We start from the raw sequence: 16,373 nt of genomic DNA on the forward strand, positions 1-16,373 counted from the left end.
GTGTTTTGTCATGATATAGGAAATAGACTTTCATAGAATTGATTTGAAGGACATGTAGTTGCCCTTTATTTACTAAAGAATCTCACTCTTTTTGTGTTCCTAAACTTTGAAGATCATGTTTGGGAATTTCAAAATAAGTATTGTTTTTTGTGTCATATTTACACACTTCAGTATGATTTACCATCTGTACTTAATTGGAAATGTATTGGTGTTTATATTTTGTAGATATCTCTTCCAAACGCATGATGAAGGAAGTCTTGTCAACAGGGCAAGGCAATAGAGAAGTGATCCACACAGGGACATTGCAAAGACATCATAGTTATCACATTGGAGACTTTTGCTTCCAGGAAATTGAGAAAGAAATTCATGACATTGAGTTTCAGTGTCAAGAAGATGAAAGAAATGGCCATGAAGCACCCATGACAAAAATAAAAAAGTTGACTGGTAGCACAGAACAACATGATCACAGGCATGCTGGAAACAAGCCTATTAAAGATCAGCTTGGATCAAGCTTTCATTCACATCTGCCTGAACTGCACATAATTCAGATCAAAGGTGAAATTGCTAATCAACTTGAGAAGTCTACCAATGATGCTCCCTCGGTTTCAACATCCCAAAGAATTTCCTGTAGTCCCCAAATCCATATTTCTAATAACTATGGGAATAATCCCCTGAATTCTTCATTACTCCCACAAAAACAGGAAGTACACATGAGAGAAAAATCTTTCCAATGTAATGAGAGTGGCAAAGCCTTTAATTGTAGCTCACTCTTAAGGAAACACCAGATACCCCATTTAGGAGACAAACAATATAAATGTGATGTATGTGGCAAGCTCTTTAATCACAAGCAATACCTTGCATGCCATCGTAGATGTCACACTGGAGAGAAACCTTACAAGTGTAAAGAGTGTGGAAAGTCCTTCAGTTACAAGTCATCCCTTACATGCCATCATAGACTTCATACTGGAGTAAAACCTTACAAGTGTAATGAGTGTGGCAAGATCTTTCGTCAAAATTCAGCCCTTGTAATTCATAAGGCAATTCATACTGGAGAGAAACCTTACAAGTGTAATGAATGTGGCAAGGCTTTTAATCAACAATCACACCTTTCACGCCATCAAAGACTTCATACTGGAGTGAAACCTTACAAATGTAAGATTTGTGAGAAGGCTTTTGCGTGTCATTCCTATCTGGCAAACCATACTAGAATTCATAGTGGAGAGAAAACTTACAAGTGTAATGAGTGTGGTAAGGCTTTTAATCATCAATCAAGCCTTGCACGTCATCATATACTTCATACTGGAGAGAAACCTTACAAATGTGAAGAATGTGACAAAGTTTTCAATCAGAAATCAACCCTTGAGAGACATAAGAGAATTCATACTGGAGAGAAACCATACAAATGTAAGGTTTGTGATACAGCTTTCACGTGTAATTCACAGCTGGCACGACATAGAAGAATTCACACTGGAGAGAAAACTTACAAGTGTAATGAGTGTCTCAAGACCTTCAGCTGCAGGTCATCCCTTCTATGCCATCGTAGACTTCATAGTGGTGAAAAACGTTACAAGTGTAATGAGTGTGGCAATACCTTCCGTCACCGGGCATCCCTTGTATACCATCGTAGACTTCATACTCTAGAGAAATCTTACAAATGTACGGTTTGTAACAAGGTTTTCATGCGTAATTCAGTCCTGGCCGTACATACTAGAATTCACACTGCAAAGAAACCTTACAAGTGTAATGAATGTGGGAAAGCTTTTAATCAACAATCACATCTTTCACGTCATCATAGACTTCACACTGGAGAGAAACCTTACAAATGTGAAGCATGTGACAAAGTTTTCGGTCAGAAATCAGCTCTTGAGTCACATAAGAGAATTCATACTGGAGAGAAACCATACAGATGTCAGGTTTGTGACACAGCTTTCACGTGGAATTCACAGCTGGCACGACATACAAGAATTCACACTGGAGAAAAAACTTATAAGTGTAATGAGTGTGGGAAGACCTTCAGTTACAAGTCATCACTTGTATGGCATCGTAGACTTCATGGTGGAGAGAAATCTTACAAATGTAAGGTTTGTGACAAGGCTTTCGTGTGTCTTTCCTACGTGGCAAAACATACTAGAATTCATAGTGGAATGAAACCTTACAAGTGTAATGAGTGCAGCAAGACCTTCAGTAACAGGTCATCCCTTGTATGCCATCGTAGAATTCATAGTGGTGAGAAACCTTACAAGTGTAACGAGTGCAGCAAGACGTTCAGTCAGAAGGCAACCCTTCTATGCCATCGTAGACTTCATAGTGGTGAGAAACCTTACAAGTGTAACGACTGTGGCAATACCTTCCGTCACTGGTCATCCCTTGTATACCATCGTAGACTTCATACTGGAGAGAAATCTTACAAATGTACGGTTTGTGACAAGGCTTTCGTGCGTAATTCATACCTGGCAAGACATATTAGAATTCACACTGCAGAGAAACCTTACAAGTGTAATGAATGTGGGAAGGCTTTTAATGAACAATCACACCTTTCACGTCATCATAGAATTCATACTGGAGAGAAACCTTACAAATGTGAAGCATGTGACAAAGTTTTCAGTCGCAAATCACACCTTAAAAGACATAGGAGAATTCATACTGGAGAGAAACCTTACAAGTGTAATGAGTGTGGCAAAGCCTTTAGTGACCGGTCAACGCTTATTCACCATCAGGCAATTCATGGTGTAGGGAAATTTGATTAATATAGTGATTGTCACAAAGTCTTCAGTAACACTACAACAATTGCAAATCATTGGAGAGTCCATAATGAAGAGAGATCTTCCAAGTGTAATAAATGTGGCAAGTTTTTCAGACATTGTTCATACATTGCAGTTCATCAGTGAACTCATACTGGAGAGAAACCTTACAAATGTCATGACTGTGGCAAGGTCTTCAGTCAAGCTTCATCCTATGCAAAACATAGGAGAATTCATACAGGAGAGAAACCTCACAAGTGTGATGATTGTGGCAAAGCCTTTACTTCACATTCCCACCTCGTTAGACATCAGAGAATCTATACTGGACAGAAATCTTGCAAATGTCATCAGTGTGGCAAGGTCTTCAGTCTGAGGTCACTCCTTGCAGAACATCAGAAAATTCATTTTTGAGATAACTGTTCCCAATGCAGTGAGTATAGCAAACCATCAAGCATTAATTGACATTGGAGTCAATTCAGCATTGACTTGAGTTTGTGTTGACTTAACATTGAGTTCAAGCCTTAATTGACATTCAAGTGTTTATGTTAAGAGGATGGGGCCAGGTGTGGTGTCTCAGGCCTGTAATCCCAGCACGTTGGAAGACCAAGGCACATAGGTCACTTGAGGTCAGAAGTTTGAAACCACCATGGCCAACAGATGTTGGCCACTTTTGCCATCCTGTTTTTTGTTTCTTATTTTCTTATTTATTTATTTATTTATTTTGAGATGGAGTGTCACTCTTGTTGCCCAGCCTAGAGTGCAATGGTGTGATCTCAGCTCACCACAACCTCCGCCTCCCGGGTTCAAGTGATTGCTCTGCCTCAGCCTCCCTAGTTGCTGGGATTACAGGCATGTGCCACCACACCCGGCTAATTTTTTGTATTTTTAGTAGAGACGGGGATTCTCCATATTAGGCTGGTCTCGAACTCCCGACCTCAGGTGATCTGCCCACCTTGGCATCCCAAAGTCCTGGGATTACAGGCATGGGCCACCGTACCCGGTCTTGTTTCTTATTTTCTATTTTTTTATTTTTTTGAGAGGCAGGAGAATGGCGGGTGAACCCAGGAGGTGGAGCTTGCAGTAAGCCCAGATAGCACCATTGCACTCCAGCCTGGGAGACAGAGTGAGACTCCGTCTATTAAAAAAAAATTACAAATAAAAAAATGTATTTTAACCAGTTAGTCTGTTTTTCAGTTTCCTTTCCTTATGTCATTTGTTAAAATCTTCAGCTGGGAGCTATATATTGCGTGTTTCCCTCAAGGCCCTCTGGACCATTCTGGAAAAATGTGGAAACATGGGCTGGAGTGACATAGAATGCTCCTCCAAAAGCACCCATGTATTCTTTTCCTTTGTTTGTTTGTTTTTTTTTTTTAATGGGGTCTCGCTCTGTCGCCTTGGATGGAGGGCAGTGGTGCGATCTCAGCTCACTGCAACCTCTGCCTCCCGGGATCAAGTGATTCTCCTGCCTCAGTCTCCTGAGTAGCTGAAATTACAGGCACCTACCAGCACGCCTGGCTAATTTTTGTATTTTTAGTAGAGACGGGGTTTCACCATGTTTGTCAGGCTGGTCTCAAACTCCTGACCTCGTGATCCGCCGGACCCGGCCTCCCAAGGTGCTGGGATTACAGGCATGAGCCACCGTGCCCCGCCTCTTTTTTTTTTTTTTTGAGATGGAGTTTTGCTCTTGTTGCTCAGGCTGGACTGCAATGGTGCGATCTGGTGTCACTGCAACGTCTGCCTCCCGGGTTCAAGGGATTCTCCCGCCTCAGCCTACCGAGTAGTTGGGATTACAGGTGCCCTCCACCACTCCCGGCGAATTTTTTGCATTGTTAGTAGAGACAGGGTTTTACCATGTGGGCCAAGCTGGTCTCGAACTCCTGACTTCAGGTGATCTGCCCACCTTGACCTCCCAAAGTGCTAGGATTACAGGCGTGAGCCTTAGTGCCTGACGACTCATGTATTCTTGATTGAAATAATTTGCTTATGTCTCAGTTCTACAGCTGACCTTCTTTCACTGTTTTCAAGGTCAATATCTGTGTGTTCACACTTCTGCATTTTATAAATGTTACTGTGATTTTCTTGTAAGGAAGAATTAACTGTCGGGAATCAATGTCATCAGAACCTTGCAGAAGAGGTTTCTTTAGCATAGGTATGCGTAAGGTGCTTCTCTGATTTTCAAGGATGTGGGTGATAAGACCAACCCTTCCCATTAGCCCTTCCAGGCCCCCATGGAAGACTTCACACACACCTCACTCATCTCAGACCTTGTCAGTGTAACTTGGTGAAAATGTGAGCCTCCCTGCAACTTGGCGATGAGGGGCTTGACCAGAAAAGCTCAACCCGAGTGACTCTGACCACTGAAATGACTGGCAAAATGGAATGCGCGTCTAGGTGTGGCTTTTTTTTTTTTTTTTGAGGATAGGAGTGCCCAGTTGTAATTAGAATTTTCTTTCTTTCTTTCTTTCCTTCCTTCCTTCCTTCCTTCCTTCCTTCCTTCCTTCCTTCCTTCCTTCCTTCCTTCCTTCCTTCCTTCCTTCTTTCTTTCTTTCTTTCTTTCTTTCTTTCTTTCTTTCTTTCTTTTTTTTTTTTTTGAGACAGAGTCTCGCTCTGTCGCCCAGGCTGGAGTGCAGTGGCGCGATCTTGGCTCACTGCAAGCTCCGCCTCCTGGGTTCACGCCATTCTCCTGCCTCAGGCTCCCGAGTAGCTGGGACTACAGGTGCCCACCACTGCGCCTGGCTAATTTTTTGTATTTTTAGTAGAGACGGGGTTTCACCCTCGTCTCGATCTCCTGACCTTGTGATCCGCCCGCCTCGGCCTCCCAAAGTGCCGGGATTACAGGCATGAGCCACCGCACCCGGCATCTGAACTTTGTTTTATTTATTATTATTTTTTTTGAGACAGAGTCTCACTCTGTCGCCCAGGCTGGAGTGCAGTGGTGTGATCTCGGCTCACTGCAACTTCCACCTCCCAGGTTCAAGCGATTCTCGTGCCTCAGCCTCCCGAGTAGCTGGGATTATAGGCGTGTGCCACCACGCCCAGCTAATTTTTATATTTTTAGTAGAGACAGAGTTTCACCATATTGGCCAGGCTGGTCTTGAACTCCTGACCTCGTGATCCGCCTGCCTCGGCCTCCCAAAGTGCTGGGATTACAGGCATGAGCCACCATGCCCGGCAGCATCTGAACTTTTAATGACTTGGAATTGTGGGGAAAAGAGAGAGATCAGACTGTTACTGTGTCTATGTAGAAAGAAGTAGACATAAGAGACTCCATTTTGTTCTGTACTAAGAAAAATTCTTCTGCCTTGAGATGCTGTGAATCTGTAACCCTAGCCCCAACCCTGTGCTCGCAGAAACATGTGCTGTGTCAACTCAAGGTTAAATGGATTAAGGGCTGTTCAGGGTGTGCTTTGTTAAACAAATGCTAGAAGACAGCGTGCTTGTTAAAAGTCATCACCACTCCTTACTCTCAAGTACCCAGGGACAAAGAACACTGCAAAAGGCTGCAGGAACCTCTGCCTAGGAAAGCCAGGTATTGTCCAAAGTTTCTCCCCTGTGATAGCCTGAGATATGGCCTCGTGGGAAGGGAAAGACCTGACCGTTCCCCAGCCCAACACCCGTAAAGGGTCTGTGCTGAGGAGGATTAGTAAAAGAGGAAGACCTCTTTGCAGTTGAGATAAGAGGAAGGCATCTGTCTCCTGCTGGTCCCTGGGCAATGGAATGTCTTGTTGTAAAGCCCGATTGTATATTCCATCTACTGAGATAGGAGAAAACTGCCTTAGAGCTGGAGGTGAGACATGCTGGAGGCAGTACTGCTCTTTAAGGCATTGAGATGTTTATGTATATGCACATCAAAAGCACAGCACTTTTTCCTTTACCTTGTTTATGACAGAGACATTTGTTCAGGTTTTCCTGCTGACCCTCTCTCCACTATTACCTTATTGTCCTGCCACATCCCCCTCTCCGAGGTGGTAGAGATAATGATCAATAAATACTGAGGGAACTCAGAGGCCGGTGCAGGTGCGGGTCCTCTGTATGCTGAGTGCTGGTCCTGTAGGCCAACTTTTCTTTCTCTGTACTTTGTCTCTGTGTCTCTTTCTTTTCTCAAATCTCTCCGTTCCACCTGACGAGAAACGCCCACAGGTGTGGAGGGGCAGGCCACCCCTTCAGGAATGGAATGGAAAGTGGAGATACACGTCAGTGGTACAGGGTGCTTTATCACATCATTGATTTTATTATTTTTTTCTTTTTTTGAGTTGAGTCTCCCTCTGTCACCCAGGATGGAGTGCAGTGGTGAGATTTTGGCTCACTGTAGCTTCCACCTTCGGGATTACAGTGATTCTGTTGCCTGAGCCTCTCGAGTAGCTGGGATTAGAGATGCATGCCACCACGCTTGTAACGGCATGATGTGATGTGTGTGCATGAATACATGGATGGATAAGCCCATGGTTTATGTAGAAAACACATGATTTGCAATAAGGTATATTTTTTATAGTTGTTATGATTGTAAGTATTTTTCATTTTTGTTAACTATCACAATGATGAGTTATTAGTAAGGATTGGCCGGGCGAGGTGGCTCACGCCTGTAATCCCAGCACTTTGGGAGGCCCAGGTGGGTGAATCACAAGGTCAGGAGTTCGAGATCAGCCTGGGCAAAATGGTGAAACGCCATCTCAACTAAAAATTAGCCAGGCCTGGTGGCAGGTGACTGTAATGCCAGCTACTCGGGAGGCTGAGGCAAGAGAATTGCTTGAACCTGGGTGGAAGAAGTTGCAGTGAGCCAATATCGTGCCACTGCACTCCAGCCTGGGTGATAGAGTGACACTCTTTCTCAAAAAAAAAAAATTAAAAAACGTCATAATAATAATAATAATAATAATTATTATTATTATTATTACAGGCATGAGCCACTGTGCTTGGCCTGCCTCTGTTTTCACAGACACATCTCTTCCTACTCAGCCAAGGGATCCTTCTTCACATCCATGGTCTCCACATTGCTGTACTCCTCGTAGACTTTACTCATTTTTTGTGTGTGTATGAAATTCTGGAATCTACACAAGGCATATTTTTGAGTATATGCTTGAAACTAGAAATCAGAGGCCATTTTACCTAAGAGATGTAAAACTGCTTTCACCTCAGGCCACCATACTGCTGATTTTTTGGATCTCATTCATTCTTGTCCCTTGCCCATATTGTAATTTGCATAGTTAACCTTGGGTCAGTATTTTACCATTTGCTAAATTAGTTCCACTTTCCTCCAAGCTCAAAACTTGGTCTATCTTAGTGGAATTATATTCCCACAGATGTGCATGCACAAAGTTCACTCCTACATGCCCATTACTTCCTGCCCTCCACCCTTGCCCTCCTTTTCCTGGCCTTGCTTCACATGGTACATTGATTTGGATGCAAAATACTGTTGCTTTCCAGCCTATTGATTTTGTAATAGTGAACACCCCAATTTCCCCGTGAGCCCCTCCCCTCCAACACTACTTTCACTGAGTAAGTGAAGACCTTATTCATCCACTGGACAAAATTATAGGAGGCTGCCTAAATCAGTGTGTGCAGGGCGTGATGACTCAGCACATGATCCATGAGGAATGGATTTAGCATCAGTGTCAGCAGCGCAGCTCAGCCCTTGTGTCCCAGCTCAGCCCTTTTATCTCCCTTGATGTACTTCTATCTGTTCTTTTTTTCTCTTTATATATATATTTTTATATGTATATATACTTTTTTTATTATACTTTAAGTTCCAGGGTACATGTGCACAACGTGCAGGTTTGTTACACATGTATACATGTTCCATGTTGGTGTGCTGCACCCATTAACTCATCATACTTCTTTCTGTTCTTGTATTTTCTGTGACTGGTCATTTTCTGTACTTTCTTGGCAGACTATTGTGCTTAAAAACATGGGATCCTTCAGGCCCAGGATCCAGTTTGTCCCTCACTTACCGTATGTGCAAATTGGGGTCATGTACATGAACACACTCGCCTGCTGTACTTATTTGAGAAATAATGTTAATTTGCCTCCAGATTTTTTTTTTTTTTTTGAGACAGAGTTTCGTTCTTGTTGCCCAGGCTGGAGTGCAATGGCGCAATCTCGGCTCACCGCAACCTCTGCCTCCCAGGTTCAAGCGATTCTCCTGCCTGAGGCTCCCAAGTAGCTGGGATTACAGGCGTGTACCACCACACCCAGCTGATTTTGTATTTGTATTAGAGATGGTGTTTTTCCATGTTAGTCAGACTGCTCTCAAGCTCCCGACCTCAGGTGATCCACCCACCTCGGTCTCCCAAAGTGCGGAATTACAGGCATGAGCCACGGCGCCTGGCTGCCTCCAGGGTTTTAAAACAAATTAATGCTATTAGATGGCTTCACATATTGCAGGTTTTATGCTACAGGCTCTAAACTTCCTTTGTGTAATAAGATGTGTCAGCCTTCCCTGATGTTGATGATGGCGTGCTCCTTTTCCTGTCTCCCTCATTTCACTGTCCTGTTAGAAATAGCTTAGACTGGCTGGCCACGGTGGCTAACACCTCTAATGCCAGCACTTTGGGAGGCCAAGGTGGGTAGATCACTTGAGGTCCAGAGTTTGAGACCAGTCAGGTAATCTCAGCACTTTGGGAGGCTGAGACTGGTGGATCACCTGAGGTCAGGAGTTTGAGAGCAGCCTGGCCAACATGGTGAAACCCTTTCCCTACTAAAAGTACAAAAATTACCTGGGTGTGGTGTAACATGCCTGAAATCCCAGCTGCATGGGAGGCTGAGGGAGTAGAATCATTTGATCCCTGGAGGTGGAGGTTGCAGTGAGCCAAGATCATGCCATTGCACTCTAGCCTGGGCAACAAGAGAAAGACTCCATCTCAAAAATAAAGAAAGAAAGAAAAAATATAAATAAAAGCACCAGTCTTATTCACATGTAGTCGACACCCACGACCAAATTCTCTCAAAGGCCCCATCTGCAGGAACATCCAATTGGAGAATAAGAACTCTGAACATGGCTTTTGGCCAATATGAACACTCAGACCAGGGAGCCTGCATCATATTTTTTATGTTTTTATTGTGCAATTTGTTTTATAAAATGTTTTCTCTGATCCCAGTTTATAAATTTTCCCAGTATACAGTCTGTGTTTTATATTTCATGCATAGTGAACTACATAACTAAGGGCAATGCATGTACATAGAATTGCTGTATTGCCTGGCTGTTATATAACTGTAGTTGTTATATCATAATTGAACCCTCTGACACTGTTAGTCAATTCTTTTTTTTTTGGAGACAGAGTCTTGCCCTGTTACCCAGGCTGGAGTGCAATGGCATGATCTCGGCTCACTGCAACCTACGCCTCCTCGGTTCAAATGATTCTTCTGCCTCACCCTCCAGAGTAGCTGGGATTACAGGTGCCTTCCACCGTGCCCAGCTAATTGTTTTGTATTTTTAGTAGAGATGGGGTTTCACCATTTTGGCCAGGCTGGTCTCGAACTCCTGACCCCGTGATCTGCCCTCCTCTGCCTCCCAAAGTGCTGGGATTACAGGCCTGAACCACCGCACCCTGTCGTTAGTCAATTCTTACTCCTTATAATGCTGTGTATTTACTTGAACTCATACATCAGAAGGTAGTGATCTTAAATGTATTTCAGTTCTCATGGTGTGTGCTGGTGGTAAGTAGAAGTGGCTTTTTTCTTAAGAGGGAATTGTTTAGAGGTCTGCTGGCTGTATAAATGTACTTATTTCCTTGCTAGTCTTATCATGGGTTACAATATTTTATTAATTAATTTTTATGATTTTACATAAGGCTTTTCAGTAAGTGGTATGCCTGGGAAACATGGTGAGACCCCCGTTTCTGCAAAAAATACAAAAATTAGCTGGGAATGATGGCACATGCCTGCAGTCTCAACTACCGTGGAGTCTGCAGTGGGAGGATGGCTTGAGCCTGGGAGGTCCAGACTATAGTGAGCTGTAATCATGCTACTGCACTCCAGCATGGTTGACAGAGCAAGATGCTGTCTAAAAAAGAATACTTATTGTAAAGTTTGGGTACAGGAATAATGAAGTCATTGATAGTTTATGAACAGGCTATGGAGTTGATGCCCAAAAGAAATAAACAGTTTGTAAATGAATAACTCATTTTGAGTTGTGACAAGACAGTGTTGAAAGTGATGCATGCAGCGGCAGGCAGACTATCCACATCAGTTTTACAGAAAAAAAGTTAATCTTGTTCGTGCTGCGGTGAAGAGAACTAACAGCAAACAGGAGAAACAATAATCAGGAATTCAATAATAGCCTGGTTAACATGATGAAACCCCATCTCTACTAAAAATACAAAGATTAGCTGGGCACAGTGGTGGGCACCTGTAATCCCAGCTACTCAAGAGGCTGAGGCAGAAGAATCGCTTGAACCCGGGAGGCGGAAGTTTCGATGAGCCGGGATCCTGCCATTGCACTCCAGCCTGGGCAACAAGAGCAAACCTCTGTCTAAAACAAACAGACAAACAAAAAGGTCTAGCCCCCTCTCCTTTCTCCGCCATCGTGGTGTGTGCTTGACTCCACTTCTTGTCATGTCTTCTCACAAGACTTTCAGGATTAAGCGGTTTCTGGCCAACAACCAAAAGTGAAATCGTCCGATTTCCCAGTGGATTAGAATGAAAACTGGCATGGGTCCAACTTTAAAAGGAGACATTGGAGAAGAACCAAGCTGGGTCTATAAGGAATTGCAAGTGAGATGGCACACATATTTATGCTGTGTGAGCATCATAATCACATTACTCAAGCTGAAAATGTCACTACCATCTGGAGACTTGGACATGTTTTATTGGGAATATATTTTTTTCTCTCTGAATCTGTTATGAACGCATTGGTTGGGTGGGTTCAGTAATAAACGTGAGACCTTTCATTTCAAAAAAAAATTTAAATGACATAATAGATTACCTAAATTTCTGTTTTGCTTTGTTTTGTTTTTTGAGATGGAGACTCCACTTGGTTCAGTGGATCGCACCTGTTGTCCTGGCACTTTGGGAGGCTGAGGTGGGAGGATTGCCTGAGACCAGGAGTTTCCTGGGAATCTTCTCATCTCCCCTAACCCAGTTCATGAAAGACCCTTGGACTTTACTGTTAGGGAAAAAATCTATATAAAATAATATCAGCGGCTGGGAGTGATGGCTCACGCCTGTAATCCCAACACTCTGAGAGGCCAAGGCGGGTGAATCACCTGAGGTTAGGAGTTCAAGAACAGCCTGACCAACATGGAGAAACTGTCTGTATTAAAAATACAAAATTAGGCCGGGCGCGGTGGCTCACGCCTGTAATCCCAGCACTTTGGGAGGCCGAGGCAGGTGGATCACGAGGTCAGGAGATCGAGACCATCCTGGCTAACACGGTGAAATCCTGTCTCTACTAACAATACAAAAAATGAGCCGGGCGCTGTGGCAGGGACCTATAGTCCCAGCTACTTGGGAGGCTGAGGGGGGAGAATGGCGTGAACCCTGGAGGCAGATCTTGCAGTGAGCCGAGATAGCACCACTGCACTCTGGCCTGGGCAAAAGAGTGAGACTCCGTCTCAAATAAATAAATAAATAAATAAATAAAAATAAAAATACAAAATTAGGCGGGTATGGTGGCACATGCCGGTGTAATCCCAGCTACTCAGGAGGCTGGGACAGGAGAACTGCTTGAACTTGGGAGGCGGAGGTTGCTGTGAGCCGAGATCACGCCAATGCACACCAGCCTGGGCAACAAGAGCAAAACTCCATCTGAAAAAATAAAAAACAATATCAGTGTGTCAAAGCATTATGTCTGTCACAATACTTGTGAAAGGAAAATCAAAATTACTAACCAAAGAGAAAAGTCAAGCTGGGAACTGTGTCAGATAAACCTGCCTCCCATTTTATTCCTAAACAATATAGCTACAAGGACTAAACAAAAAAGCTACATACTCCACTCACAAACTGTGGGCCTCAAGATCTCCACCCCAAAATAGTTCTGTTGAATTTCACCCTGGCAATATAAACTGAGAGCTTATCTTCACAGGTGTAGGAAAGAACCCATCCCTCTGCACACCTGAGTCAAATGTCTATCTGACTGCTTCCCCTGACCTATTTTTTATGTAAAAATGCAGGGTCACTGAGCCAGCCTAAGGCATAAGTAACTATTCCTCCACCCTCTCTCACATATAAATTGTGTATTCAATGAAAGGCTGATCAGAGACTCAAGCAATGTAATCATTTGTTATCTCCCTGTGACCCGGAAGCCTGCAATTCCAGTTATTTCACCTTCCCAGATCGAACCAAGGTGTATCTTATATGTATTGATTGATGTCTCATGTCACCCTAAATTTGTAAATTGCAGCCTGAACACCTTGGGCACACGTCATCAGGACCTCCTGAGGCTGTGTCATGGGTGCATTTTAACCTTGGCAAAATAGATTTCTAAATTCATTGAGACCTAGTAGATACTTTTGGATCACAAGCTCATGTACACAGAAAAAATCAAGATAGAATAAGGAAAAAACGAGTGTAATGGAAAGCACAAATCTGTTCCAAAATCTCAACTCCTTCATATTTATTCACCATAGGGAAATGCTTTACAACTTTGTGGGATTAGGGTCCATTTGTGAAAGATTATATATATATAGTTTGTTTTGTTTTGTTTTTTGAGACGGAGTTTCACTCTTGTTGCCCAGGCTGGAGTGCAATGGTGCGATCTCGGATCACTGCAACCTCTGCCTTCCAGGTACTACGGATTCTCCTGTCTCAGCACCCCAAGTAGCTCGGATTACAGGCATGCATCACCATGCCCGGCTAATTCTTTTGTATTTAGTAGAGACTGGGTTTCATTATGTTAGTCAGGCTGGTCTTGAATTCCTGACCTCAGGTGATCCACCTGCCTCAGCCTCCCAAAATGCTGGGATTACAGGTATGCACCACTGTGCTGGGCCGAAAGATATATTTCTAGTATTGGATTGAAATAAAAACCCATTCTATATAACTTTAGCTAATTTAAAACGCAAATAATAGACAATTACATAGATACACAAAACTTTGTAATATTCACTTAGTATTGCTATTACTATGTTCTTGGGGCAGAAGCTCAGTCTGTCAGATACATTACAAAAGAATGGTGTTTCCATAATTGTGCTTAGGACTCTGGTGCATAAGTGGATAAACTGTTAAACAGGATCCTAGGGGAGCTAGGGTGACAAAGTTCAAGTCCATTAAAACTAGCAAGACACAGTCCTTACTGCTCACGCATGACTCTCAGTCTTAAGATGTTTACAGTTAAGAAAAGCAGCTTAATCATACCTGCAAGGACAAACTCCTACATAAACACAATGTCCAGATGACCCAATATCCCATGACAATATATGCTTCTAAGATAATTACAGTCATGCTTTCACGTACTTGCACACTAAAATACCAAGGATAGGTTTTTTTTTTTTTTTTTTGATGGAGCTTCACTTTTGTCATCCAGGCTGGAGTGCAATAGCACAATCTCGGCTCATTGCAACCTCCGCCTTCCGGATTCAAGCGATTCTCCTGCCTCAGCCTCCTGAGTAGCTAGGATTACAGGCATGCACCACCACCCCCGGCTAATTGTTGAATTTTCAGTAGAGACGGAGTTTCATCACGTTCGCAAGGCTGGTCTCGAACCCCTGATCTCAGGTGATGCCCCCACGTCGGCCTTCCAAAGTGCTAGAATTACAGGCGGGAGCCAACGCAACCGGCCAAGGATAGCTTTAAATTAACAAAGTAATAAGTTTTGTTACAGTGTCAGCCCACTGGCAGGTAGACATACCTTAGTTTTTACCTAAGCACCTATGTAAGAGAAACTTTAAGAGGAGGCAGTTCCCTTTTTTTTGAGGTCGCCCTACTGTGCAACTGGTAGTTTTCTTTTTTTTTCTTTTTTTTTTTTTTAAGACGGAGTCTCGCTCAGCCTTGAGACACCTTGTCCAGCTGTATTTATTATTATTATTATTATTATTATTTTGTTTTTGAGACTGAGTTTCACTCTAGTTCCCTGGGCTAGAGTACAATGTCATGACCATGGCTCACCACAGCTTCCATTTTCTGGGCTCAAGCGATTCTCCTGCCTCAGCCTCCCGAGTAGCTGGGACTACAGGCGCATGCCACCACGCCAGGCTAATTTTTATATTTGTAGTAGAGACGGGGTTTCTCTATATTGGTCAGGCTGGTCTCGAACTCCCGACCTCAGGCCATCCGCCGTCCTCAGCCTACCAAAGGGCTGGGATTACAGGCTTGAGCCACCGCGCCCGGCCTGAAGTAGAATATTTTAGAAAGTAATTAAACCTTTTTTCAGCATAATGACCCAGAGATGTACTTCTGAAGGACTTAGGAGCTCTTCTTGAAAGGCAAGCAACAAGGGAGATAGTACCTGTATGTCAGTAGGAAATTAAGTATTTCAAACATCCACTATTTCAAATTTAAAGCCACAGACTTTTAAATAATTCGGAACCTTGAGAGGAACGTGGTCATGCAACCTGAGTCCAGTGGCATGCAGGCGCAACTTCTACAAGTTTTCCTGGCCAGGCATGCAGGCTCAGGCCTGTAATCCCAGCACTCTGGGAGGCTGAGGTGGGCGGATCACCTGACGTCAGGAATTAGAAACCAGCCTTGCCAACATGGGGAAACCCCATCTCTACTGAAAATACAAAGCCATTAGCCGGGCATGGTCGCGTACGCCTGTATTTTCAGCTACTTGGGAGGCTGAGGCAGGAGAACTGCTTAAACCCAGGACGTGGAGGTCGTAGTGAGCCGAGATCACATCACTGCATTCCAGCCTGGGCGACAGAGCAGGACGCCTTCCCAAAACAAAACAAAACAAAATGTGCTATACAATTTAGTTTCCTAATATCAATTTAAAAAAGTTTTCGTGTAAATAATTAGGAAAACCAAGCAGCCCCAGAGATAAGACCTCCTGGCATCATTGTCCCTTCTTATGGAGTGATAATGTGACCTTCCTTGAAGTGTATCACTCCATCACCAGTCAAGCTGCCGCAGCCTATGCAGTGGACTTGAATGGAAAATGTGGTGATTCTGGTAAAGCTTCTCTGTCTTTCCTTTTCTGTGTGAAACGTTAATGTCTCTACTTGGGAACGCTGACCCCATTCATTTGGAGTTGAGGTTTCCAGGTGGCTATTCTCATGCTTTGTGTCCAAATAAAACTCTATAATTAATAATGTAATCTAAATTTCATTATTTACTGCTGACATCAGTTTCTGTTGGATTGTAGGAGCCTCACCAGAGAGGGCACCTGTCCGCCTTGCTGTAAAACTCACACTTGCCAAAAATACATGGGTTAGGGTTTCTCCCCCTCCCTCAGGATGACGCTAGTTAGCTGACAGAGATGGTCACCTCCATTACCAAGTAGAGCCAGGATGAATTATGTGTGACCAAGGGTGTTGTCAAGTCCTCTTCCCTGAGGACTGATTAGTGTTTATCTTGAAAACATGTATTTAGGTTGTATAGAACAGTGAAGTTTCTTTCTCTCTTTTCAACTTCTCAACTGTCCTCTATTTCCCATCACATGCTGGTCTAAGGCCTATTTATTAATAAAATAGTTTTTATTTCTCTGTTATCGTCGTGAAGATGATTTCTCATTTAGGGGAAGATTTTTTAGTTTTCAAT

General features: G+C 43.3%; 1 protein-coding gene across 5 annotated transcripts in view; it reads left to right on the forward strand.

The window, feature by feature from the left end:
* Positions 1-15,925, forward strand: part of ZNF808 (zinc finger protein 808) — a 41,101-nt gene extending 25,176 nt beyond the window's left edge. For all 5 annotated transcript variants that reach the window (XM_019015233.4, XM_019015232.4, XM_055370350.2 and 2 more), the window contains one exon: positions 226-15,925. In XM_019015233.4, coding sequence (XP_018870778.3) covers positions 226-2,747 — 2,522 coding nt within the window. In that variant the 3' untranslated portion in view covers positions 2,748-15,925. The remainder of the gene's footprint in view (positions 1-225) is intronic.
* The last annotated feature ends 448 nt before the right edge of the window (positions 15,926-16,373 follow it).

The sequence above is a fragment of the Gorilla gorilla genome, chromosome 20 (genome assembly GCF_029281585.2).
Source record: "Gorilla gorilla gorilla isolate KB3781 chromosome 20, NHGRI_mGorGor1-v2.1_pri, whole genome shotgun sequence".
Taxonomy (NCBI): domain Eukaryota; kingdom Metazoa; phylum Chordata; class Mammalia; order Primates; family Hominidae; genus Gorilla; species Gorilla gorilla.